This window comes from Chamaea fasciata, unplaced genomic scaffold (assembly GCF_029207755.1).
Source record: "Chamaea fasciata isolate MVZ Bird 193981 ecotype frontalis unplaced genomic scaffold, bChaFas1.0.hap1 SCAF_11, whole genome shotgun sequence".
In the NCBI taxonomy this organism is placed as follows: domain Eukaryota; kingdom Metazoa; phylum Chordata; class Aves; order Passeriformes; family Sylviidae; genus Chamaea; species Chamaea fasciata.
In genome coordinates this window covers 15,981,482-16,008,472 of record NW_027094096.1, presented here as the reverse complement: position 1 = coordinate 16,008,472, position 26,991 = coordinate 15,981,482, and the positions used below count along the sequence as shown (strand labels likewise).

The 26,991-nt window shown below is 45.8% G+C and overlaps 1 protein-coding gene across 4 annotated transcripts in view; it reads left to right on the top strand.

Moving 5' to 3' along the window:
- The first annotated feature begins 1,067 nt into the window (after positions 1 to 1,067).
- The window catches only part of TP63 (tumor protein p63), a 101,970-nt gene continuing 76,046 nt past the window's right edge, over positions 1,068 to 26,991 (top strand). Inside the window, exons 1-3 of one of the 4 annotated variants that reach the window (XM_066193356.1) lie at positions 1,068 to 1,134; positions 20,147 to 20,275; positions 21,020 to 21,152. In XM_066193356.1, coding sequence (XP_066049453.1) covers positions 1,073 to 1,134; positions 20,147 to 20,275; positions 21,020 to 21,152 — 324 coding nt within the window. In that variant the 5' untranslated portion in view covers positions 1,068 to 1,072. Of the gene's footprint in view, positions 1,135 to 15,512; positions 15,571 to 16,506; positions 16,556 to 20,146; positions 20,276 to 21,019; positions 21,153 to 26,991 lie in introns of those variants that run through there. The other 3 variants (XM_066193357.1, XM_066193358.1, XM_066193359.1) reach the window with 3 other exon arrangements.

Here is a 26,991-nt window from a genome sequence, read left to right as displayed (position 1 = left end):
TTCCTGAATGATTTTTTGTGTGACTCAAAAGAGAGAAGAAAAAAAGAAAAAAGAGGTGGCAGGGAGAGAATTAAAGCCATCCTTTCTTGCTTTCACGTTACTTCAGGAAAATCAGATCTGCTTTTCATCTTTGGTAGTTTGTTTTGGTGGACTTCTCTCTTGTTTCTCTAGGTTTTAGTGTATGAAAAAGATGTGATTTCTATTTTCTTACTTTTACTTTCTTCTCAAGATAATTGAAAATACTGTGTTTTATTTAATGAAGAAAATGTATATGTTATTTTCAGAACACCAGAACAATGCAAGATTTCTGTACAAACTCAATTGTTTTGGAAAAAAATGGTGAAAAGCTATAAAGGGAAACATTAAATATATCTGATAGATTTCTTGCAGGGAGGAGGGCAGGAAGGGGAGGCAGAGGAGCAAAAGTTCAGAGTTAATTTTAATTGAGGAATTTCCCCACATTTTGTCATTCAGGTTTTGAAACTGTGACCACAACAGACTGTTTGAGCTGTGGTGTGAGAGAGACTGAAAAATTCCCCAGGCAACTATAAGCAGGTACTAACCCCAGAGTTGACAAGGAAAGATTTTAAAATACGATGAAATTCAGCACGGGCGCTGCACCCAGCAGAGGAAACTCCAGCCATCTGGAGACGAGGATGACCAGCAGTCACAGAGCTCTGTAAAATTGCAAGAGCTGCCAAAATTAAACTGTGAAGTCAGGCGGGAAGGCAACCAATGACCGGCGAGATCAGAAGTTCAGAGAAGCCCCAGATGAGCTCCCAACAACAAGTGTGGCCAGCGTACACCAAAGTTTATTAAGGATGTTGAGAGGAGGGGAAAATATCTGTGCAGAAGATGCCCAGCTGGCGAGGAGGGAGTGGTGGTGATGCTCGGGTAACTGGAGGAATCCCATTGGCCAAGTCCCCGGCAGATCCCACCCATCCGCAAGTGTAAAATAAATCTCTAAAGTTGTACCTCGTGTACCACTTGACCTTATTGCTTTTAGCCTGCTGGCTTAATATCTATTTATTTATTTTATTTCGGTTTGTCCCCGAGGAGGGGCTGGAAGGAAATGAATTTTGAAGCAGCACCTTTCACCACCTTGCCGTACTACCCTGATCCCTGCATCCAGCGGTGAGTGTGAGTGTGACGTAACCCTCCTATCTCAGGTCTGATCAGAGCCTTCTGTGTAATTGTTAACTTCCCTGCCATCGGCCGCTGGCAGCTGGGCTGCACGCGGAAAAAATGTGCCGCTCTCTTCATGCTCAGTGGAGCTTATTATTATTTTTGGCTTTCCAACAGGTTACTGTTTAATTATAGGCATCCGTTTAAGATATCCCCTTTTTCCTCTTTGGCATTAGAGGGGAAAAAAATATATGATAAATAAGACGAAAGCTGATAGTATCTTTCTCCTGGTGTTTTGGAGCAGAAGGTTACACTGTGCTTTGGGTAGCAGAGGAATGGCTTTAGCTTTCTGTTGTGTGTGTGTTCGTTTGTTTAAGTGAAGAAACTCCTGGGAATAATATGAGCTGAACTATTAAGCCCTGAGATTTTGGAATTTAAAGGACAGATAATTAATATAAAAGATTCAGAGAAGAAAAAACTGCCTTCTAAGAGAGAGCAATTTTCCAGGAATATTTTTTCCTTCTGTCTAACAGCCAGCGTCAGAGCCTGACAACCACTCTTATTTTAGCTTTGTTGTTACCCCGAGTTTTATAACTTTCCAGCAGATAAAAGAGCATGCCCACACGAGGTGTCACAGTATCACATTGTCGGTTTGTTTGTTTCTCCCAATAGAAGATACTATATTTAAGCATGCAAATGACATGTAGATGGTATTTTTCCAGTCGTAAAGTTCGGAGAGGTAAAATCCTCTGGGCACAGTCACTTGTTGAGCTCCTTTATGAGACTGGTTTCTGTCTGTGTTTTGTAAAAGCCCTGGCTGGTGTCACAGGGAGGCATTAATCCCTGGAAGAGTTAACTATTAACTCTGCATCCTCTGCAGGGTGCTGGGGAAGGCTACCCTGCTGCATAGCTCTGTGTTGGAGAAAGGGCTTGCCCACCATCACCCAGCCTGTGGCATTGCAGGCAGCTTTGTGATCTCTGGGGGTTTTTTTTTCCCCACTGTCGTGCTTTGTTACAAGGTTTGTGGGGGCTTTTAGCCCCCCTTAATTTGGGTGTTTGGTGCCCCTGCTGTGTGAAGGTCCTGGGGAGGAGAGTGGAGACCTGGCAGCGAGGAGGGGCCACGTTTGGGGCCAGCAGAGGGAAAGGAGAGAGGCTGGGAAATAGCGCACGGTCCTTGGCCGCGCTGCCGTGGCACAGGAAGGTGGAATGAAGCCCGGGGTATTGGATTCCCCAAGGAGACCTTCCACAACACGAGCCCAGGGCTGGCCAGGCACATGCAGCCACGCTCTGATCTCCTGCAAAGCCACCCAGCGCCACTGACCCTGAGTACAAGAACACTGCCTGCCCAGCAAGGTGGATTTGGGCTGGCAGCAGTGGAGTCTTTAGCACATTAGTGTTTCCACGGCTGGAAGCCCCAGCCAGGCAAATTCCAAAACTGGAAATGAAGAAAAAGGAAAAAAGAGAAAAAAACTGACATTGGAAAGCGTGAAGATGCACTGGGAAGTGTATCCTGAGCTCTGGGACAGTTTCCCAGCCAGTGAACTCCTGCCAGTTTGTATCCTATCTCATGTCAAATAACAGGTTCCATAAATTGATGCTGTGGCTTAGGCAAAAAATACAGCTGGAGCATGAATTAAAGAGAACAAGAAACCATTAGCTGTATTTGGTAGAACTTTTTAAATAAGCCTTTCACCCTTACAAATCTGCCTCATCCAGCAAGTCAGGCCTTACAATAGAAGTGCTGCTCCTCACCACATGCCTTAGCAGCATGGTGAGTTTTTAAGTGACCATTGCAGTGTGGGAAGCCTCAGGACAGATAGAATTTGTGACACCCCTCAGTCATAAAACCTGTTTGAGATGTAGCTTAGAGTAACAACATGTCTCAGCTGTTATGCATGTCTGTTTACATGAGCCAAGAGTGGCATTTGTTCAGTTATTAGTGACTGTGCTCTGCCACAGGTCAAAATCAGCTCAAAGCTGGTCCCAAAGATATTTTTCTCAGTCTGAGACATAGATGGTCTTCATCTTTAAGCTCTAATTTTTCAATATTCATGATGTGTTATGTGGCATTTCTCTGACTGCTTTAAAAAAATTCAATAGTTTCAGAATTGCATTTATTTTACACAGTTTGAAACGCTTCTGCTTTGATGTGGTCAAAATACTTTATTTAGCTAATACCAGCGTGCTTCTTTGCAACCTGAAAATTACATCTAGTAATTATCTAACCAGCAAACTGATAATGTTAAGCTGAGGTATGCTGTCAAAAACCAATAGTGGAAAGTGTTTTAAACCCTGTTAAACTGGTGGGAGGGTATGCATGCCACACGGATTTCCCTGTAGTTTAGCATGGAGGGGGAGGCAGTTATAAATCCCAGTTAACTCTAAGATTTGTGCCTTTGATTTACCCTCTGCTGTTGCTTCATCTACTCATCTCTTCAGTTTGGAGGTGTCCATCAGGCAGGACATGTGGGAGGCAGCTAAAGCATTTCCTCTGTCAAGAGGTGAACACAGAGCACATGGAGGAGCTTTAGCTAATGTGCCTTTATGATGCTCATATGCTTTATGCCCGTCATTTCACAGGCCACTGCGAAATGATATATCCAAACAACACAGTAATTCAGTGCCACAGATGAGGAAAAATAGCTGAGTGCCCAGAGTCTGTGCCATGTGTGATTGTTTAGGCCACTCCAGCCACCGTATGAACAGCCTAGCTCCCCCATTTAGGCTACTAAATTCTTTGTAAATGTGGGTATCACAAAAAATCATAGGGAGCTCAGCTGGGTCACAGGGCAGCAGCCTCCTCCCTCACAAGCCAACTCATTGCTGTGTGCTGGAGCTGCAGCCCAGCTGACAGAGGGGCAGGGGAACAGTGGGTGCTGATGGGGATGTACATCCTTTTGCAGAAGTGAAGGATGCAAATGTAACTTGACTGAAGTGACATTGTCTGGACAAGGGTCTCCTGAGTCTGCCCATTTTTCTTCTCCTTAAACAGAAAGAGCTGAGAGATGCTAAAATTCAGCAGACCTCAAAGTCTTTCTCTTACTTTCCTTATAAAGGGAAACCCTTGAAAACCAGGGATATGCACACTCAGTGCTCTGGCTCCTGGGACTTGGGAAATGCTGCCGTAATGACAGAAGCACCTGCCCTGAAGTGCCAGGCCACTGACCCCCATGAATTACTGGCTTGGATGGTACCGTGGGAGCTCATCCTGCACTGCAGAAAACCCAGGTCAGCTCTGAGTCATAAAAAGAGCTGATTATCTGAAACAGGCGGGATTTCCACCTTCCAAGAAGTGCCCACCTAGCTGCAGCTGAAAGCCACTAATGTAAGATGAAGAAGGCACTGTAATTATGATCAAAGTCCAGCTGTTGAGAGCTATGTCATTAGTATCTCTCCCCAAAGCTGCTTTTTTTCAGCTAATGCCTAGTTGAGGGAGTGATGTTTACAGATAAGTTACTTGTGTTCTTGGAAATAATGGTCATTAGGCTGTGTTTTACCCAGGATCCCTCTTCTTTGGGGGCTGTTGGGAATGCACCTGCTGGTGCACTGGACTGTAGTCCTGCTTGCTCTGCTCCTCCCTCTCCCCATGCCCAGGCTAATTGGTGGCCTCAGGATTTCACATCGTCGCTGTGTTGAAGGTCTTCACCGTGGTTCACTCCTCCCTTTTGAATGAAAGGGCTCTCACACAAGCTGCTCTTTCTCCTTTCATTTCTCACTTTGTATTCTCAGCACAATGTGATACAGTCCAGCCTCCCAATTCTCAGTAATAACAGAGGAACAACCCTGAAATCCTCTGGTCTCTGCAGCATCTGTGCTGGGAACCTGATTTCTCAGACATGGTCCTAAGTTTTGAGGAGGTTGCTAAAACCAAAAAATCAAACAAAACTCCCCAGCCAGGTATGTAGAAAAAAAAAAAATCTATTTTTAGAAAACAATGAGGAAAACTAAAGGATGGTATTAGAAATTATTTGGAAAGGAGGGGAGTGTTTGGGCCATGGAAACATCATCTATTGGGTGCTGTATCTGGATGGATTTTGGTGAGCAGGGCCTAGTTCCAGCCAGCCAGAGCTCCCGGGTTCAAAGAGATCTTTCATCAGAAGCATTGCATGTGTCACTTCACCTTCCCTCATGGGTTCCCACACGTATCAAACAGGGCTGGTGAACGGACTGCAATTATCAGATAGGAGTCTGGCCAAGGTCAGTGCTGCAATACAGCACAAAGGTGAGGACTCACTGTACCCCGTGCTCCTCGCTGCCAACAGCACTAATGAGACTGACTGCAGGCTTCTCTCCCGTGGGCTGGGAGGGGACACAACCAGACAAAACATGCTGGCTGCAGGCAGCAGAGTGCTGTGTCCCTCGTGGTTGTGAATCAGTGCTGCAGTAATCAGCTCTCCTTTCACTCGGGGATCAGCAGGGTGACATTGTGACAGAGATTTGCTTAAGCTGTCATAGGGTCGTGTTGCACAGGAGCATCTCATCCCATGTGCAGGCTCTGCAGAATCCTTGCATTTGGGCAACTGCACATATTTTCTCTTTCCTCTTGTTTTGCTGAGGAATAACTGGACTCCTGCTATGACAGAGTGGACAAATTTCGGTTGCCTTCACCTGTGCAATGGGAGACCAAATTTGCTGTGTTGGCAGAAAGACCTGAAGTCAAGTAAAGACACATGACTTGCTACAGATCTATTTGCAGAAACAGCCAGTGATAGTGCAGGTACTTTCCAGAGACTCAGAGAGGGCCCAGAAATTGTTCTGAGCAGCTGGTGATTCCTGAAGGAGCAGAATTGCCTCCATGCAGGATGGAGAGGTGGGAAGGCACTTTTGTTTCTGGCCTTTGTGAGCTCTCCTGTGGGGTGCTTGTCTCATTCACAGCTATGCTGCCTCCCCTGGTAAAAATTCCATGGGGGAAGGACCACAGCTGGAGCCAGATGCATGTGAGAGGACAGCATTCCATGTCCCAAAACAACTTTTGCAGAGCGGCCTCCTTGGCAGGAGGGCTTTGCAGAGCAGCTCTGCAGTGGACATGCTGCCAGCATGGGACCTCTCAGCTGCCTCCAGCACCTCATCAAGGATGTGTGCTGCTGGTGGTGAGGAGGGGAGGGAGGTGTGTTGTTTGGTCATTGTCCTGTTCTTGTACTGCAATCTCATCAGAAGAGATCAGGCTTTAAAAGGTAGAATCTTTGCAAAACAGTGCTCAAGAGTTGCACATTCATCCCTCTTCAGTTCTCTCTTCCTGGCAGAGCCCCTGAAGTCTGCTTGTCCCTGCTGCCCTCCTCCATTCTGTCCCTGCTGGACCTCTTTACTCCACAGTCACTGACAAGGACAGGACTTTTTCCTCTTCAAAACAGTATAGGCTTCTCAAGAAAATATTTGTCTGCTTGGAGGTCCTTTTAGTGCTGCTTAGAAGGTTAAAGTGGAAACAAACCAACCATTTCTCTACTCAGATCCCAGAGGACTGCAAGGAGAATATGTGAAATCTTTCATGGGGTCCTTTGTACTGTAAGGAGAGGATACCTGATTCACAGTGCCTTGCCCAACTTCCAAAAATCCTGAAGGAATTAAAGAAGCAAGTTCTTAAATAGTTCGTCTGTTCAGAGGTATTTAGGGTGTTCATGGTACATGTTACAAGTTATGATTCTGTGCTGATTTACTTTTTACCTTCTGCTACAAGCTAATTTGCAAAAGCTCCTCCCAACACCAGGATTTCTGGCCTGATACAAAGCAAAAGGGCTCAGCTTCGATTTGGGGGGGAAAAAAAAAAAAACAAAAACAAAAAAAAAAACAAACAAAAACAAACAAAAAACCACAACCCCCCCCCAAAAAAACTCTGCACTTCAACACATGTCCAAAACAGTATTGAAGCCTTCCTTATTAAAAAAAAAAAAAATCTATAGGAGTAATAAGTTATGGGGGAGGAAGAAGGTTCTTGGATGAGGAAGATCAAGGAAACTTGGCTTTCAGTTTGGTGCCTGGCTCTAAGCTAGTTTTGCACTTACGTGAAAACCTTCCTGGGAACATGGACATGGTGATGGGAGCCAGTGGTTATACTGCCATACAAATTTTGACTTCTTTTTACCTCAAAATTTTGTAGCCTATGATCAACACTGAAATAATCAGAAGGAAAATCCTTTGCTCTAATAGATTTCTGAGGTTTGACTAGCTCTGCTTATGATAGATAACATCTGCTCAGATAGCTTCATGAAAACATCTGTATCTGTTCTTAGCCCTTACTTGGGAGTTTTTGGTGCCTGTTTACAATCACTCCTGTGCAGATCACCTCCCCACAGGATTTTGCTGCTGAGTCATTTCCAATCAGGTGTTTAAATGCCACAGGTGGTCTGATGTGATAAATACCAGTACACACAAGCTAGGGGAATTCAGTTAGTGCATGGAGCTATAAAGAGAACAGCCACCTCCCCAAGTGAGAAGGGGGAAACCCTGCAGTAAGTGATCAGGGCTTCAGTAGGTTCTTTGCAAAATAAAAATAAGCCTGCTTACAAAACCTTGCCCTGGGAGATTCAGTGCCTGTGTGGTTTAGTAATGTTGATAGGCACAAAAGTCACTGCAGGCTGAACAAATGCATGGAAAGAAGCTTGAACTGTGCAGGTGACCTGGATGCTGCAAGCAGCAGTGGCTCAGCTGTGTATTTCCAGCAGTGTCTGGGGAGAAGGAGCTGGAGGAGAACAACAATGGGATGACTGGAATTGCTGTCAGTGGGGTTTATGAGGTGGCTGTGACAGGTGTGAAACTGTAGTTCAGCTGGCCCTGAGAGTTAACATGGGCATTAGGTGGTCAAATATTACAGGGTTAAAACTTTCCATGTAAAACAACAAAATTTCTTTACACAGTTTTCCAAGTTTGGTTGCTCATATTTATGAATTTTCATCTGTGATGAAAAGAGTGATGCTATATGTATTCGTAGCACTACAGCAGCTACAGCTTTAAGATTATCACAAGCAAAAATCATAAATCACATTAGATGTGGCAATGTATTGATAAAATTATAGGGAGCCAACCCTGTAATTTCTTAGCACCCGGCATAGTTACAAAAGCAAAGATCCTGTGAGCGCTCCAGGTTGCATTCCCTTACACACCAGCAGTGTTCCTGACAAACACTTCATTTGTTCCTGTCTTCCAGGACTATAATCTGCTCTTAATTCTTTGTCCTTCATCTACCCTGTCTTGGAGCTATTTTGTGACACACAGAAAGGTTTTTGCAAGTGCTCTTATTTTTGAGAGAAGGATTCTCTGCCCTTGGGCTTAGGAATAGCTGCCCTGCCACAGAGTTGCTACACGCTGAAAAACGCAGCCCACATGGTATTTAGCAGGAGAGCTCTTTTTCCTGTAGGAGTAACACTCGTGGCAAGGGTGAGGAGTGGGAGTTGATGTTTAGTATCCAAAACACACCAGATTTCACAGGTTGGCTGGGGGGGTAACAAGTTTGGGGAGCTTCAACTGAATTCATATTACAGGAATCTGCACCTAACATCTGCTTTGCTGGTGTTTCTGTTTTGCATTTTAATTATTTACTGAAACTCAGGATGTTGCTGTTTACAGTTTCCTGCTTCTAAAGAGTTCTGGGGACTTTCTGAATTATCATGATGATTTCTTTGATATTTTTTAAAAATTCAACCTTTGAGAGAAAGCTTGTGAGAAGGACTTTATAAGTGCCCTGAGCAGTTCATAAGGAGTATTTGTAAATAAAGACAGAAGCAGCTTTTGTAAGAGTAGGTATCTTAGGGAGCCAAGTGTCTTACCTGACTCAACACAAAATGTCACAAGCCTTTTGCAGTTGGCAGTCCGAGAACACTCCTGTTCCAGAAAAGCAGCACGTTTCATGCTCCCTGTCTCTCCCTCTCTTCTCTCACTATATTTATATGACTAACTGCCCTGCAATGCATAGTTTCCCAGGGCTGAAAATCACCGTGGGCTGCATGATTTCTCTTGCTTTTCTTCCTCTTGGTGGGGGGGACCATGCTGAGTCCATGGGGAGCCCATGTCCTCTCCCTGCTGCCTCCTCACAGTGGCCAAATTTGGGAAATGCCTGTCCTGTATGCACTGGGACAACAGCAGCTCAGCACCTGCTGCTCAGCATGCAGGGGCGTCCAGTGCCTTCCTGCAGGTTGCAGCTGCAGCACACCAAGCACCTGGGCAAAAAAAACCCAGGAGCTGTTGGGGCAACCCTGGCAGAGGCACAATCTGACTCTCAAAAAAGTTCAAATATCAGCAAGTTTAAAAGAAGCCCCAGTCTTGGCAGAATGTGTTGCTGCCCTGGGGACCATATGCCCTTAACACTACAGATAGTGATATGGTACAAGCAGGGAAAAGGTTGCAGGCAACATGCCAGGCTTTGAACAGAGCTCAAGCCATGTTGCAGGGCTAAAACCCCATCATGAGCCGTGGGGGCCACAGGCTATTGCTCTTTGCACCACATAATCTCCACTTGTGCTACCAAGCAGGGCAGCCAGGAACTCAGAGATCTCCCTTGCAGTTACCCAGCACAGAGCAGGTCCCTGGTTTGGGGACCCAGCCACACATGTAATCAACCCTTGATCAGGGAGTTTCTCTCAGGTTCTCGTGGTCAGGTACTGCCTGCAGCTGGCACTTGCCCTGAGCGTGCACAGTCCTTAGGAAGAGATGAGCTCAGGACATTCGGGGGTGGACTGTGGGAAGTTGAGCTGAGACTGTGCCTAACTTGTCTATGCTACATAAAATGAGAGGTTTGGGTTAACTGTGTTCATGGGCATTTCCTCTCCAGACAGCCCAGAGCTCAGGCCAGGGCCTTGTCTCAAAAACCTGCTTGTATGTAGGCAAGGAATAGTACACAAACCAGACCCTGAACTCTGACCAGAGCAGCAGTGTAGCTGAGGTCTTTCCTTGCCACTCTACTCCTACTGCAAGTGGAACTTTTCTATTAGGTTTGGACAACTTTTTTCCCTTGGCTCTGGCCTCTTTCAGAGCCTTGTAGAACCAGAACCAGTTTCGGACACTCTGACTGCCTTTCTGAAGCTCCGATCTGCTTGGCTGGATTATTTTACTATCTGTAATAAATAAAGTAACTTTTCATTCTGTGTTGTGGTCACTGTACTGGTGTGTTGGAGGTAGACCAATGAAAACTTAGAGATGCTGGTTGCACTCAACACTGCAAAAGTTAAGACAGTCCCATTTCCTGGGGGAAATACTGAAATCTCCTTGTGAAAAACAGCAATGAAATGAGGTAGGTATTTTTATTGGGTAAATGATGTGATAGCAGGAAAAATACTGATGACCAAATCTCCAAAGAGGGGAATTTTATTTTGTGAGCCTCAGGAAGATGAGACTTCTGGCCATTGCCTCTCCACAACTTTGCAATTTTCCTTATTAAATATCTAAAATCACTACAGAAGAGTGGTGATGAAGACCTGTAATAGCTGTATTTTTCTCATGGCTGACACCTCTTGAAAATGACCTTGCCTGCTTTTATTTCTGGGGCTATTACTTTATTTCTTTTAATATTCCCTGATGCTGCAGAGATCTGAGTATGTGAAAGGATTTGGTTAACTGGTTTAGGCTGCTTTGGGCATTTAACACTGGTCCTCCAGGAAAGATGAGGGGTTTCCCCATACTGTGCCACAGAATGCAATAGCAGAGGTGTCTGAGCTCCTACTTCCTTCTCCACGTGCCCCCAGGCACCTGCTGCAGATTATTGATGGTGGATGAGTGGGCCATGCAGCGATTTTGGGTTAGGCGCTGACCCCAGAGAGACAAAAAAATGGTCTCTGTTGTCTTCAGTCGTAGCTGCAGCTGGACAGCAGAGGTTGGCATGTGGCAGCAGGGCTGGAGGCAGCACTGACCCAACAGGAGATGCCTCAGCAGAGAGCTGTGCTTGTGCTCTCCTTTCCTGAGGGGAGGACACATCACTCCATTCATCCTGCTGTGAAACACCCAGGGCTGTCTGGCTACAAAAACTCCTGTATAAACTTCAAAAGTTAGACCCAAATTCATGTCCTCAGCTGGGTATTTGAAATAGAGCAAGTTATATCTACTACTTTGACTAAAGAGATTTATTGTTTTTTAAAGGGGCTTGCAAATGCTTTGTGGATTTTTCTTCTTACAGTTCGCCTGTAAAGTTTTTCTTACAACACTTATTTTTGGACTTGGACCAAAAATACCTCAGAATTTTGAGGGTTGGGTCTGGATTTTCCATTTGTGCTGCTTTTGAGAAGACTTTCTCACTTACTGCAGTAAAAGATCTCATCTCTGTCCATCAGCTCTGATTCTTCCTTCTCCAGATGGGCACTGCTTCTCACCACCACTACAATAGGTTTGGGAAAGGGATTGACTGGAAAAGTGAGTTACAAAATAATGCAAATGCTTTTAATTGGTTTTGGGTTCAAGGCTTTCTTAAAATTGATTGTTTCCATTTTCTTTTATTATCTAAATTTGGAAAGTATTGGCACCATGTTTCCCTGGAGATGCACTGATTGTTAACAGGTCTTTATGTGCTTTACCAATTTGGGGATACTGTTACACCTTAGGAATGGAAGAACAAAGCTGGACAGGTCACCCAGGGGCTGGGGGTTGAGCCTGGGTATCTTGAGCTCCAGGTTTGCATTCTAACTCTGGGCTTCTCCACACAGGTTGGGTGTTCTGCAGATTGTGAGTTTGTAATCCAGACTAGAAAGCACCAATTGCAGTGGGCAAGTGGAGGAATTGCTGTGGCAGTGCTTCACCTTGACCAGGGCTGAGAAAGGGAGTGGGCGTCAGGGCTGAGCAGAAAGGAGGGGATGTCCGTGGCTGAGCTTCTGAGGATGGGTAAGAAGGGGGTGTCAAAAGTTGAGTGGGAGATAAGAGACGTCTGGGAAAGTTCACAAGACGCTGAAGAAAACCTTAAAGGAAAAAAAAAAATTAGGGGTTACAATTAGGGGAGAGTGTCCCAAGTGCTGGTGGAGTGCTGAGCTGCCTCAAACCCTGAGGATGAAATCTCTGTTATGCAAAATGGTCACTGTTGCCAGGCTGACAATGTAGATAACTGATTAGATGAGCTGTTGATAGGAGATGCAGTAGGTTCCCGGGCTGTTGAGGTACTGAAATTGTTCAGCTTCAAGAGGCCATTCCCAGCAGTTTGCAGGGAGCAGGCCATGCAGTGCTTATTCTGGGTGCCCTAGTGGGAATGTGGAGGGAATCTTTTCCTCCCAGAGGAGCTGTGCAGCCAGCACTGAAACAGGGAACTGATGAAGGGCACAGGGCTGCAGTGATATAATGTGCTTTGAGGGGCTGCCACAAAGCTGCAAATGTTGCGTTCACTGCAGGCAGTCTTACTCAAGATGACTCTAACTGAAAGGACATGATGAAAGGAGAAAAATCCCCCTTGTGTTTTGCAGCATGGTGAATTAGGAGGATTGCTCTGTACAGCCAGTTTCACTTTCTTTGATATAGGTCAGTGTTGCCTGTTCACTGCAGACTTGAGTAAAGAGCAACCAGGAAGCTGAACCATCCCTTCCTATCCCTTTCTATTCATCTCACACACATATGCTTCCAAAAGACGAATCTAAGTCATAGGGAGATCAGGATGCACAGTTAGAGTAGAACCTAGCAGAACACACCATACACACACAGTTGAAACAGGGTGTGTGCAGGAGAAGCACGCTTTGCCTAGAGAACAGGAGAAGCTAACAGTCCTTCCTGGTCTGTCCTTGGCAGATGCTGTAGGACACCAGCAGTGTCACAGAGCCCTTTGCTGCTGCCACTCCCTGTTCCTTTATGTGTTCCCCACATCTCCTTGGCTGTTGGCTACTTCTGAAATCAGGGTTCACCCTTCTGGCAGTCAGCTTCTTTCATTTTCTAATGCATATCCCTGTGCGACTTGACCACTTTTCTCACTGCTGCCCCTCTCCGTAACCCATGCTGCTGTCCACTTTTTTTGTGAGAGATCAGATCTGTGAAACGTCTGACAAATGTGGGAACTAGGGAAAAAACTGAACCATAGGTGGAAGTTATATTCTGTCTCAAAAGAATCCTGTGTTGGTGTTTGTTATTCCTTACATTTGTCCTTTCTAACCCATGCATGTGTCAGTATTCTTTCGGAGTTGTTTTCTAGGATTGACACATAGGAGCAGCATTATGTGCAAAGACATTCTGAAGGGTTTAAAGACCTTGCTGGAAGTCTAAATTTTGAAATGCTAAACCTGAAAGCTTGGCTTAAAATCGAAAGGAGAGTAAACACTTGTAAGCTCAATTCAGTACAGCCTGCCTCTGCCAGGATGGCAGTCAATCTCTTTTAGGCTCATGGGAGCTAAGACCTTGGAATATGGCATCAGGCAAAGAAAGAAGCAGGAAAATTACATTCTACAGTGTAATTCATGCTGGAAAGAGAGGCTGCTTGTTGAAGTAGACACAGAAAGAGGTGTAATAGAGGTTGATGAAATTCAACTGCAATCTTCTCCGAGGGGGTGGAGAAAACCTGCCTGTCTCCCATATGGCTTTCATTTTGCCTCCCTGTTTAGGGGGTAGCAACGAACCTGTTTGATTTCCAAAGGTCTCTGACCTTTGGAAAAGGGTTACAAGGGGGTGCTCCCAGGGTGTGCTCTTCTGGCTGAGGGTGGCTGCTCCAGGCACGGGAGGACAAGAGCGCTCCGCAAGTCGGGGAATTCCAGATGACATCGCCTGCCAGGCGCACGCTTGTCCCGTGCTGCCAGACCCCGCATCCTTCTCCTCTTGCACAGCTGTGAGCTTCATTAGGTACCGATGTCTGCAAATCACTGCAGTGTTACAATGCAGAGCAGGGGGAATTCCAGCAGGACGACGGCTGCCAAGTTCCTCCAGTTTTAACGGTGCGATCTGAAAAGGAGCCCCCTCCCCACGCAAAAACTAAAAATACAACTGACAGCAAGATCCAGGCATTTAGGCGTAATGCTCGTGAACTTTAAGTCGTTTGTTTACCATGGCTTTTGATGCGCTTCAAGGTGTAACTGGAGAAGGCAGGGACGAGCATGTGGATTGGGATCGATGGAGCTGAAGCTGCCGACCCCTCTGTGATTTAAATCTCTATCCAGCTCACACCCTGTGGTGGCTGAGGACTAATTTATTAATATGGACATGAATTAAGGGATTTTAAGGGGTTAAATGCTGTATATATTCAGGAAGAAAGATTAGGTTTTAGTCTGGGTCGGAATTCTCCTTCCACCCTGAACTCTGTGTGTGTCTTAAAGCTGGCCACAGCATTTCCGCAGCCCCTTGATTTTCATTCGTGGGTATCAGCCTTTTAGTGTCTGAAGATAAAAGAAGTTTGGGAGTTTCTTCGTGTAGGGGGTACAGTGTATACTCTACCTGAAGAAATTAAGGCCTTTCTGAATTTCTCTATCTAAACACCCAAAATCATGAGTTCCTTTTAGAGCAAGCACCAGGCTGGGACTCGGGTGACCAAGGTTGTATTTATGGCTTGCTGACTAATGGTAAGTAATTCTATGACCTCCTGGTGTCTTAGTTTTCTCACAGGTAATATGGGAGTAATCACACTATCTTCCTTTGTAGAGCACTTTGAGAACTATGAATAAAATGAGGCATATTAGATGTCATTATTTAGACATTATTAATCCTTTGTTGGGTACATTCGTACAATGTGGAAGTGCTTTCTTCCTAAGAACAGATGTTCTTCTCTCTGCATCATGATTTCCTGTGTACTCCACTAGCATATTCTTTAAGGGATTATAACTTGTGAAAAAAGAGTGAAACTTGTAGTTTACAGAGAAAGACTCCTCTGGCCCCATCTGCATGTCCACTGACTGAGAACTACAGGCTCAGTGATAAGAAACTGTACACCATTGATAGACATCTCATGGGGAGTAGCAAAAAGCTATACCCCGTAGTTTTGGTAACAAGCAGAAAGAAAGCTCAGAAGCATTTTGCTCCTCCCTGCTGTGAAAGATTTTATGTTACAAAATTCTACAGTGTGGCTTTACACCAACATCAAGCCACAAAGTTCTGCACCTATAAACCATACTGAGAATTTCTGAGAACTTGCACACTGCAGGAGAAACAAACCAAACCAGAGCTCCAGTTTTTGAGGGAAGTTACGCAGAAATGGAGGAGCTTGGACCTCTTGAAACCCAACATAGCAGCTTAATTGAAATACCTTATTCATTTCTGGTTTCCTCATGAACCATGCTATTAACCCGGGAGTTGTTCATAGTGTGGAAGCACCCTAGCCCGTTTTGGATGAAAAAAACAAAGGAAACCTCCTGGCTGTGGCAGTCTTTATTTTCGGAGGGAGGCTGCTGGACTGGCACATGCGCCAGTGGCACTGGGCTGCGCCCCGTGTCAGATTTGACCCTCTCTCTATCAGGGCAAGCAGGTGGCATCTGCCTTTAAGGTTCAAAGCTACAGAGGAGGGGCTGGGCTGTGCATGCTCAGTACCAAGCCTGGCTCTTGCTTTCCTCGGGAGCTCGTGGCTTGTCCCCAGTGGTAAGTCAAACCTCGCTGTTTTGGTTTAAGCCCTTTCTAAGAAAGAGTGTTTGCAGTGAAAAGGTGGTATTTTGGGTGAGAAGTGTTGCCGTGTTGCAGTAGTTGAGTTTAATAGCTTTCCGTCATTGTTTCCTGGGGTGGAGAGTGGTTTGTTTGCTTTATCTTTAATCTCTCTGATATGCAGGTAGGAAAGGGGCTAATCAGGTGGAGAATGGAAGGATGTGCTCAGAGTGAGCAGCGGGAGCAGAAATGGCCTTGTTTTCTCTCTCTGCCACTTTTACGTCTCGCTGGGCCAAGCAGTCAGGGCTTCATCTCCTCCTGTGATGGGACCCTCAGCTCCAGGGAAGGGCAATAGCAGTGTGGCCACAGCTTATGGGAAGCAAATGCTGTGCTTTGCTCGTTGGTTTTTGGAAGGGTGGGTTGCTTTTTGGTTTGGTTGGTAGGTTGTTTTTTTGTTCGTTTTGGTTTGGGTTTTTTTTTTTGTGTGTTTTTTTTTGTTTTGTTTTGTTTTGTTTTTTGTTTTTTTTTTTTTTTTTTTTTTTGGTGGTTTTGGTTTTGGTTTTGGTTTTGTTTAGTTTAACATTCCCAGCTTTTTTTTTAGTTTAACATTCCCAGCCTTCCGTAAGACTGTGAAATGGTGTGCTGTGTGGGCACAGCTACTGGGGCACGTTGCTGTGTGTCATTGCTGTGTCCTGCAGGGATGTCACTCATCAGTGGGGTGGCAGAGGGGATCTGCTGGGACACATCCCCAGTCTCTGGCTGTAACACAGCTCTTCTGGGGAAGTGCTCGGGAGGCAGCCCAACAATCGCGGGGCCTGAGACTCCAGCCCACCTGGTGAATATGGAGAATTGCCTTCACCTGGGCTCGGGGCTGCTCTTGTTTCAGCAGGATAAATAGGACCTCAGTGGGAGGGCATGGCTGCCTGAAACCTGTCCTGGGATTTGGCGGCTCAGGAGCAGTGTTCCAGCACGGCACAAGCTCTTGGTGAGGTGCTGCTTCTGTGAGAAGACTTAACTTGCTATTAATAATCCCCGGTGGTTTTTAAAGGAGGGGCTTGTGCATGCAATGGCCTATTCAGCTTGCAGTTTGATGGGGGCTGTAAATCCCCCTGTAGTTCCTGGTGCAGTTAGTGCTCTCTGTGAAAAGCATCCTGCCAGATAGGTCAGCAGTTGGTGCAGGGACTTACCTTGTAGACTTTCAGTAGAGACAACGTGGACAAGACTTACTGCCATGCCATGTTCTGAAGTCAGTATTTTGGTATAAGAGGCTGTGTTCAGTAGTGCCATTTCCTGCAATAGCTGTTGGGATGAGCAGATGTGGGTAAAAGGGATGTTGTTTAAATGTCTGTTAATAAAAAAAGCATCTGGTTCATAGAAGCAATTTAAGCAATGCAATCTTGAGATTAATTTTAGGCACTCAGCAATTATTTAACTGAAAGTAGAGCATTTGCTGATGTGTGAAGAGACAGTTAACTAATGTAGTGAAATTCATGCACAGATTTTACTGTGGCTTTAGCTGTTATTTTCCAGTCGAAATTCAGACACTTAAGTATGCGTTTGGTAGACAGAGGCTTCTCCTCTATGTTGAAGGCTGTTACAGAAGATAGCACTAGGTTTAGATTCTACTGAGACCACAGGGGAGGAGACAGTTTATTTTGTATGCAGCTTTGGGCTGACCTGAAGTTGGTTTTCTTGCCTTTTGGCAGCTCTTTCCCACCTGGGAACAGGGTGCACTAAACTGAGTAAAAAGCAATGTTTATTGTAATGTTGGGGCCACCTCTGTAATGCTGTGGCCTTGTCACAGCTGTCCTGCCAAGGCTGACTGCCTAATCTTGCTGCCTCCTTTGAAAATAGAGCTGTACAGGTTGTAAAGGTGTTGCAGAGAGTGTTGAAGGAGTATCTGTGAAAACCTTAACCAGGAGACTCTTTGTGCTTGGTATAGGGAAATGTGCCTTTTTGGCCATCAAGTAAGATCTGGTAGTGCTTTTCCTAGAAATAGTAAGCTAGGAACTTGTCTGGCTACAGAGATAAAGATGATGCAGCTGGAAAATGTCCCTCTCTGGAGAAATTTAGAGTTGTGTTTGGTAGAGGGATGCACCAGCTGTGTCCTTAACTGGTGCAATGCTTTCCAACAGCTCTGTTAGCTGCAAAGGTGAAGAGTAACCAGCCTGGCTTTATCAGTCTGTGCAGCTGATAGCTCCTGCACCGCCTGGTTGGGGCAGGTTTGTGGAATTGCAGCTGAACAGGACCACCAGGACCAGAGCAGGCAGGGTGAACTGGGACACTTGGCCCTTTTTTGAGATTGAGAACTTTGTCCAGCAGTGAACCAAAACTGGGGCATGCCATGGCATGCAGGAACCTTGATGCACTGAGCCTTTCTGAAGGAAAGGTCTCTGAGAAGGGTCTAGTTTGTTATAACTCTTTTTTCATTGAAGTTAGTTCCTGTCTGTGTAGTAATGAAAAGCTATATTTAGTGTACAAATCAAGAGCAGTTGTGGCAAGTGGCAAATAATTGTTAAAAAAGAGCACTTTGATGTCTTGAGAGAACCCATTGTGGGGTTTCTCTGCCCGTTCCTGGTGGTCAGGACTGGGTGCAGGGTATTGAGTAATGCTTGTGGTCTGTCTGGGTTTAGCAGCAGAGGAGGTTGCAGAGCTTCCCACTGTGCTCCTCCAAGGCTCGTGGTGGCACTGACCTGCAGTTTATGTGACAGGCTTTAGGCCAGTTCTGTTCTTCTGGGTTTCAGTATGGCATTCTTGAAAATGTCTTACCTGACTGAAAGCCTGAAAGGAGTAATTTCGGGTACTTTGTGGGATAACTGCTGTTCTCAGAGGATTTGTGATTATTTCTTTCACATGTAGTGTGGGCATGTGCTCCCATCTGTGAGGCAGAGCTATTACCCATGCACTTCTGCATTTCATTTTTGTTTCTGGCTGTTCATGAACTTTTAAATTATACTGGAGGGTTTTTTTCCTAATCACAAAAAGGATGAGGAACTGAAGTGATGCTTTTTCCTTTTTCAAGGCACTGGCTCCAGGGAGCATTTAAGCCACTTTGATTTCCTTTAGCATAGAATAGCAGTCTGCTGTTTTCTAAAAGCATGCAGTTCTGTGGACAGCAGAGGTGAGGAAAGCCCAGCTTTTTGCAGACCAGAGTCATCCTCAAAATGAAAGAGGCTATTAAAAAAAATCAGTAAAGAGAGCTAGATACCTCTCTGACAGCAGCCAGAGGTAAACACTTCAGGAAAAGTGGAGTAAAAGCACTATAGTATGATCCTCCCTTTGAAGCACTTTCTTAATTTTGGCAGCTTAATAAATTAGGGTCTTCCATGCAATTTGTTTAGACCATTGTGTTAATCAGGACCAATATGTTCCAAACCAAATATTAGTTCAATTCTCTTTGGAATCCAGTTATAACTTTGGTTCCTGCCATGGTCATTCACTTGCATTGTGCTGAAATGCCTCCCATGTGGAAGTTTTGCAAGACGCCCCCAACCCTGTAGCAGGAAAGGTGGTCACCTGCCTCATGCTCTGAAGTTGAACTGAGAACTTTTGTCAACTGCAGCTATACTGGAGAAATTTCTCCCACCCTCTTTACATCCCTACAGCCGTCAAGTATTTTGACATGGGTGTAAAAGCTGCTGTGTTTGAATTTAGAAATTGGCCAGTGGGATGAGAATGTGCAGCTGTGGAAGGCACGAGTGCTCCAGCTCTGTCACTGCTCCTCTTGGGCCCACCTATTTCTGTGAGGCTTGTGGGAGCTTAAGGGGATAAAAATGGCCAAGGTAATTAGCAGATCTGGTGGAAATCAGTTGGTCTGGCTCAGAAATTGGTGGAGGTTAGAAGGCAGTAGACAAGTAGATAAAATCTGATGTGATTGAACTTATTTCCATAGAAAAGAAAACAAAAATATTGTATTATTATTATTCAAATTTTAAAAAGAAAAATCCACCCAAAACCCCCAAAACAAACAAACGAAAAAACAACCCAATACTTAGTTCAAGACCTGAGCTGCAGCGTTTGGGTGTAGAAGTCACCTAAATCATTCAAAGGTGTGCCATTTAGACAGGCAAACAGCCTGGGACAGTGGAATCCCACATTGCTTAGCTGCTTCACCCACTGCAAAGACTACCTGCTTCATATGGGAAATTGATTATTTGGGGGGAAATAGAAAGTGATTTGGGTATTTTTCCCCCCACTCTGGGATTCTTACAACACAGCATCCCAGTGGACTCTGAGAGGTATTTCATTTACTGGGAAGGGTGGCCAAATTCTCTCCCATCTAAATACAGCATCTGCAGCAGTGTGGAATGTGTGTTGTACAGCTGTGAATGTCTCAGGCATTCAGCGTGTCTCCTTTTTCACACAATAGCTTCTATTTATGGGTTTTCATCAAGCTGGACTCATGCACTCAACATGTCTTTGTGTGTGTTTTTGTTTTTTGTTTGTTTGTTTTTGTGGGGTTTTGTTTGTTTTATTTCTGTTGTTTTTGTTTTGGTTTTTTGTTGGTTTTTTTTGGTGGTGGTTTTTGTTTTTTGTTTTTGGTTTTTTTTTTTTTTTTTTGCTTTTGTTTTTTAAGGTTTGTAGAAACTCCGAGCCCCTTCTCCTGGAAGGAGAGTTACTACCGATCAGCCATGTCCCAGAGCTCTCAGCCCAGGGAATTCCTCAGCCCAGAGGTAATCCAGCATATCTGGGACTTCCTGGAACAGTAAGTAGCTCTTCTGTGGAACCTATGGAAGGTGTTTTGGGACAGGATGTCTCTATAACAAGCTGCTCAGGGGATTGGTGCTGGGGAGTTTGGAATCTTCTGTACTTGTTGATTAGATAAGGATGTGATGATTGGATGTGTCAGTCTGTGGTGACTGACGGCTCTTGAGGTCTCCAGAGGTCCTACACCAGGCTGTGGGGACCAAGTGCAGTGGTCAGCAGTGACACTGATTCTCTGCCAGGCCTCTGGTGGCTGAGCTGGCTGCTCCTAAGGCTCATGGCTGGCACTTCCCCTCAGGAAATGGGTAAAGGGCTCAACACTGTGTCCAGGCTGCATGCTTTCCCCTTGCTGATGCCAGGGAGGGAGAGGAGGTGGAGATGGCACAGAGTTCACCCTGTCAAGTCCACAGACTGAAAGAAAACTGACTCTGTTCCCATTCTTGACTTGCCATGACTGATGCTGAAACAATCACTGCTATAAATCCTTCATGAGTTCTGTCTTCCAGTGCTTTGACTCATCTGCTCCTGCCTCAGAGCAATTGAAATGTCCCTCTGGGCCCTGTCCTGTTCAGGGGCTGCTGTAGTACAGTGGTGAGGAGATAGTTGTTCCTCAGTAATTCCTTCCTCTGTCATGAGACTGGCTTGTGGTAATGCTGAGGTCCTGGGCACAGGGGAAGGGAGGGAAGGTGGGGTGGTGGAAGACAGAATTTGGCTGGTTTTAACTTTATTACTGTGTTCTTTCCAGGCCAATATGCTCGGTTCAGCCAATTGATTTAAACTTCATTGATGGCCCATCTGAAGATGGCTCCACAAACAAAATTGAGATCAGCATGGATTGTGTCCGGGTGCAGGACACTGAGCTGAATGACCCAATGTGGGTGAGTAATGACAAACTTCCTTAACCATTGGGGGGCAGAAGGGGAGTTCTTGCAGGAGCTATTCCAGCTGCATTACCCCAGAGCCGTGTTCCCACCTTGGCTAGCTTCTCACCTCTTCTTCTCCTGCAGCAGCAATGACGGGAGAGAGGGATGAGGCAGCTAAACTGACAGGAGAGCTGAGGAGCCTCTTGCACAGGCTCCTCAACCATCCCTGCACTCTCCCTGCTTAAGAGCTAATTTGACCTCAAGGTTAAAATAATCTGGATTCTGGGCACGGTTGCAATTTTGCTGCCCAAATCCAGAGGTTATTCACTGGATTGTCTTTTCTTGAGGGTCATATATGGATGAAAATTTGTTTTCAGACCGTGGTTAGGTTCTTTTCCCCTCCTGTTTCTTCAGACTAGACAGTGTTTGTAGTGAGTCTTGGCCATGGGTGTCTCAGGGATATGGCTCAAGACTGGAAGGCAGATGAGGTGCTGGTGGTTGCTGGTTCATTGCCTTTGGCACTAACAGACTGGCTCTTTCTTAGCAATAACTCTTCCAAAGAAGCCAGATGCTTTTCTTGCAGGCTGGAGCAGGAGGTATTTCAGGAGTTTGAGTTGCTCATGTCCTGTTTCTGTTCTTCCTGGATTTTGTATACTTTGGGGCAAAAATAAAGTGTAGTTTGAAATTTGTGTTGGTATCTGTAAATTTTCTTGGTGTACTATTTCCATCCTGAGAACCTGTAAAATCTCAGATTTTACATCCTGAGAACCTGTTATCATTTAATTCCCCAGCTAATCAACCACAATTTTTGATGTGCCCAGTGATGGTGTGTTGGCAGTCTGTATCCTGGGAGTGTTGGTGACCTGGAGGATTGTGTTTGCATGGAAGGAGCACCTGGGTCCTTCTGGTTGCAGTCCCTGGTGACAGGAGGTTTGGCCTGTCAGTGCTGCACTGGTGTGACTGCTGGTGAGGCTGCAGTGTTCTTCCCTTTCCCTGAAGGTTTCAAAGGGTTAAAAAGCCAGTTTGAGGTTGGGTATGTGCCTGGCTAATGTGGTGAATAATCCAAGTGCACAAGGAGAGGTGACCTACATCATGTCTGGTTATTTTTTGATTTGGCATTTTGTGGGGCATGATGTGTGGGATGCAAGCTTTCCATCAGCATCTAGATCTTGGCTTTTTTCACCATCATAGCACAGCTCCAGTGAAATGGTGTCTCTCCGATAGTCCAAAAGATTCTCCATGTTTACAGGGGATTCTGATTTTCCGTGTTGACCGTAATGGTCTGTTTGAGCTATGTCCTCCTAAAAAACAATCCCCAGCAGTTTAAAGGTCATTAGCAGTAACTTTTCTCCTTCCATGCTCAAATCTGGATTTGTGGCATTGAGCACAAGCTCACCTCCCCATCTCCTGTTGCTCCAAGCTGTCTGCAGAGCACAGTGGTGGTTGTTTGGCCCACTGAGGGCCCACTGTTGGGCTCTGAACAGTGAGTTCAGAGTCTCCCTCTCCCGTCAGTGGTACAGTGAAACATGAATGGAAAGTCCCTTCCCCTTGTTCTCTCTGAGCACTACTGAGGTGAGTGCTGCTGCCTGGGAAGGGGACAAGAGGCTTTCTCTATTTTTTTTTTTATTTTTTTTTTTTAACTTCTTGCTGATGATGGTTTGAGCCCAGCCTTGCAGGAGGCATTTCTGGAGAGGCCAGGCTGCAGGGTGACTTTTTTTTAAAGAAGTGTTTTTCACTGACGTGACAAGCTGAAGGGGGAGCGGGGAAATTCCATCCCATCCTCACCCATACCGTAAAGGCAGCAGCTTGGAGTACATTAATGTAGGTACATTAATAAATGTTCCAGTTTGTCTTCAGTGGAAGACAGCACCTTCTCTCAGTTGAATGCTGGACAAAAGCCTTCACAAAGCAAAATATGCATTGCAAACCTGTGCAAACAGCCCGTCTTTTAATATGAGGAAAGCTCTTTTTACTCCCCTTACCACCACCACCACCTCCCTATAAATTTGCAAACATCCCTGACAGGTGACAACTCCCCTTGCAGAGAAGTCTGTGTTTGCTTTGCTGTTTCTGGGGCTCGCAGCGGCTGCAGCTTTCATTGGCAGAGAATGTGTAGCCTGGGGCAAGGTGTTTGCTTTAATCTGAAATACCTTACAACTCTCTTCCCCTCCAGCTTCTCTTTTCCTTTGGATGGCTTCGGGGCACGAGCTTCCCTTGCACCTGTCTCTCCTGTAACCTCAGCCATGTCACTTCTAGACACGAGGTGCTGCACGCAGCTGATTGCAGCAAAGGGTTGAAGAGGGCAGATAAACACAAAGGAATGCAGCAGAAACAGAGGGGCCCTGGGAGAAGAGCACTGAGATCAAGGCAGAGTGCTTTATAGTATTACATTTGTCTTAGGAGAAGAGCAAGGCCAGTTTTTCTCCAAAATGCATCACCATGTGAAATTTAAATGGGTGCAGAGCAATTAAGAGTGGTTTATTTAAAGCAATTGTCCTTCTGTGGACTGAAAAGCAGTTTCAATCAGCTTTTAAAATAAGCTTTGCACCTTCTTGCAATTTATGGCTGAAAAATGAAACTTGCATTTAAAAGATGTCTTAAAAGTTGTCCATCCTTGAGCCTAAGAGTTGTGTTGGTGAAATCTGTGGGTTTTATTTTTTTAATTATTATTATTTGACTTTTGGGGGTACAAGTGTTTGTTCACAACAGAACTAGTAGTGGGAAAGGAGCTGCAGTGCCTGAAGAAACTGTCACACAAGAGGGCTGGAAAATGAGCACAAGTCCTGCCCTGCTGAACACCCGTCAGTTGTGTTCATTGCCTTGAAAATGCAACTCTTTGGGGAGAAATCTGGGGAAGAAGATTGGGTGACACAGAAACCCCTCTTGTCTGGGCTATAGGCCTGTCTCTTGCTGAGACCTTGCAGTTCTCATGCACTTGTTTTAAGGAAGAAATAATCTTCCTGTGCCTGTGTAAGAAAGGGGTGAGAGAAATGGTATCTGCACTGCCTTAGCTTGAAAAGATCGAGAGATGGTCAGGAAGAGGTTTCTGGGTCTGGTATAACATTAGACAGTCTGCAGCCTTCCCCAACCTTGTGACTGGCTCTTTCACAATGTCCTGGGTGGCCCGTCCTGGCTGGCTGCTGTGGCCCTTCCTTTCCCCTGGTGTGAACCACAGACTGGGAAACCCCGGCAAAGATCTGCCTTTTTTGCATAACCGGAGAGAAGGGCTGGTGGTCCCTGTGGGTGTGGAGAACGCTTACTGTGTGCCATGGCCCTGGTATGGGAAGGAGCTGTGGATGGCCAGGAAGGTAAGCTGCATATGTGTCCTTGTGGGCCTCCTGCCATTCATTAAGTGTGCCAAAGAAGGTGGTCCCCAGCCTCCAGTGTGGTCAAGGATGTAGCCAGCAGCTGTGGGGTGTGGTGGGGTGATGTCTAGTTCCCTGTATTCAGGATGAACAGTGATTGCAAAGCCTGTGTCCTGCAGTGCTAGAAACCAGGTAATGTTACAGCAGCTTTATATTTGTGTCTGACTGGTTAAGTGCCCTGGGGCATCAGGGAGGAGGGGTCTGGAGATCTCTCTCTAGGAGTGGGTGTGTGGCAGTGCAGTAAAACCCCTGCATTGTCCTGGAGCCCTCTTAGCACTGTCAGCCTGCTCTACCAGGTGCAAAATTGCTTTCTTTTACTGTCTCTCAAAAGTCCTGTAAACTGCTCACTGACGCTAAGAGATGCTGGTCTGGACCCAAACAAAGCTGCTTTGGGCTAAGGATCTCAGCAAGAGCATCCTGGTAAATGTGTTATTTGAGGGGGTTTGCAGAGCCTCTAAGTTTTCTGCCACCACCATCCCTCCCAGCAGTTTGGCCAGGGCCCCGGGGACCTTGTTGGCAGGAGCTGGAGTACTGTCCCCAGGGATGGAGCAGCTTCCATCCCCCTCCCCCTGTACATACCTTCCTGTCATGCCCCTGAGGGAGCCGTCCTCCCGCAGCCCCTTGCCTAACCAGTTCAGCGGAATGCCTGCTCCCCAGACACTGCCGTGGTCAGAGTTTTCTTAACCTGGATCCATCCCTCCCTATAAAAGGCAGAGAAAATGCCTTGCCTGTTTGTTTGTTTTGCTGTTTTGGTTTGGTTTTTTTAAAATTTATTTATTCTCCCTCATCTTCTGCAAATAATCATGGGGATTTGCTCTGAGTGTGCCTTGATTAGGCAGTGCTGAGCAGCCTGTGGGGTGGGTTTCTGCCCTGGGGATGGGGGAGTGTGTAGGGCTGTGTTTGGGTATACAGCTTTATGGGTTGTGGGTGTCCCAAGCCTGGTAGCTACAAAACTTTTGGAAGTGCAACATGTGTTTCATAGTTTTAAAACTGCCAGCTTCAGCTCTGTGGCTCTGCTGTTCTCCTTTATGCATAGAGGTGGAGGTAAGTAGGTTGTGGGAGAGATAGACTGGATGCATCTTGTGTAAGAAATGGAGCTGTGGAGCCTCTCAGCCTCAGTCCTTTTACCAGTGACACATCTCAGAGTTGGTATTTGATGCTTCCCAATGGAAACAAGAAACCTTTCCCATATTTAATCTGCTGCAGGCCCACGAAGGAGCCACCAAACTACCTTGTACAGGATACGCTCCCAGGCTGCAGCCCAGCAGGCTGTAGAGGAGCTGCTCTGGCCCAAGGTGGCTGCTGGCTGTCTTGTGCATGCTCTCAGCCTTAGCACCATGGAAATCAGTAATTCATATTTGATGGCCATGCACTGAACTCCTGGTCCACATCACGTGGTCAGGATCAGCTGTGCATCTGATGGACAGACACAAAAAGCTCCCTCTCTCCAGTCCTGCCCGACTGTTGCATCCTATCCAACGCTTCAATTTTAAAGCACAGGCTCTGAACTCTGTTAATTTTAATTGCTCCTTAAAAGTGTTTTTCTGGGTCAGGAGAAGAGAACTCTGCTTGTTGCCAGGAAAGGGCTGAAGAAGCAGATGAAAGCTGGTTATGGGGTGGTGGAGCTGTGGGATGGGAAGGCTGTTCCTGTGTACCCACAGCAGGGTGGGGAGCTGATGTGGTGAGCAGTGCAGGAATAGTGCCTCGGTGCAGGGACTGACTAACACGTGATGCGTGCTGCCACGGGCTCAGGCAGCTGCCACAGCCCTGCGTTTTGTTGGGAAATGGTTTTGCACCTGGAGGATGAGGCCGATTTACAAGGAGATGCAGCAAAGTGGCTTGTGTGGCCATCCGTTTCCATGCCGAAGTATTCCAGGTCTGACCATAGAAAAGAAGGAAGGAAGGACTTTGTACAGCACAGGGATGTGATCAAAGCTTTTATTACTGTCTGGTTTTTGTTTGAGAGAGTTTGAGGCTTGCCAAGTTTCTCTTCTTTGCGGTTATTTATTCGTTCCATAGCTGTGCAAAGAAAGTTGAGATTATGCAAAAACATTTCCATAATGAGCAAAGGCATTATTCTATTGGAAGCTTCCCTCCAGCACCTCTCCTGTTTGCAGTTGAACTCAGAAGCTCTCCTAATTTAGGCTTGTCTTTGTAAGCCTGCTGGGTGTTTAATCTTCTGCTGTGTAGGTCCCACCAAAAGATCTAATGATCACACTTAGGGCTGCAGATCCAGATCTAGAAATGGTCAGTTCTTTCAGATAAGAATGAATGTAAAGACTGTTTCTGTATGTTCAAATCAAAGTCTGAAGACTTGTCTTGTGTGTAGCGGGGCTCTAAAGACATATTTATGTTTCTTTAAAATAATTTTTCCTTAGCTCCCTTTCCTGTGCTCTTTGGCTCTAGTTCCAGCTGCAGATCAGGGATGGCTGCGTTCCTTGTAGGAATGCAGCCAGTTGATGAGTAGTAGTATTCTTACACCGAGTGTT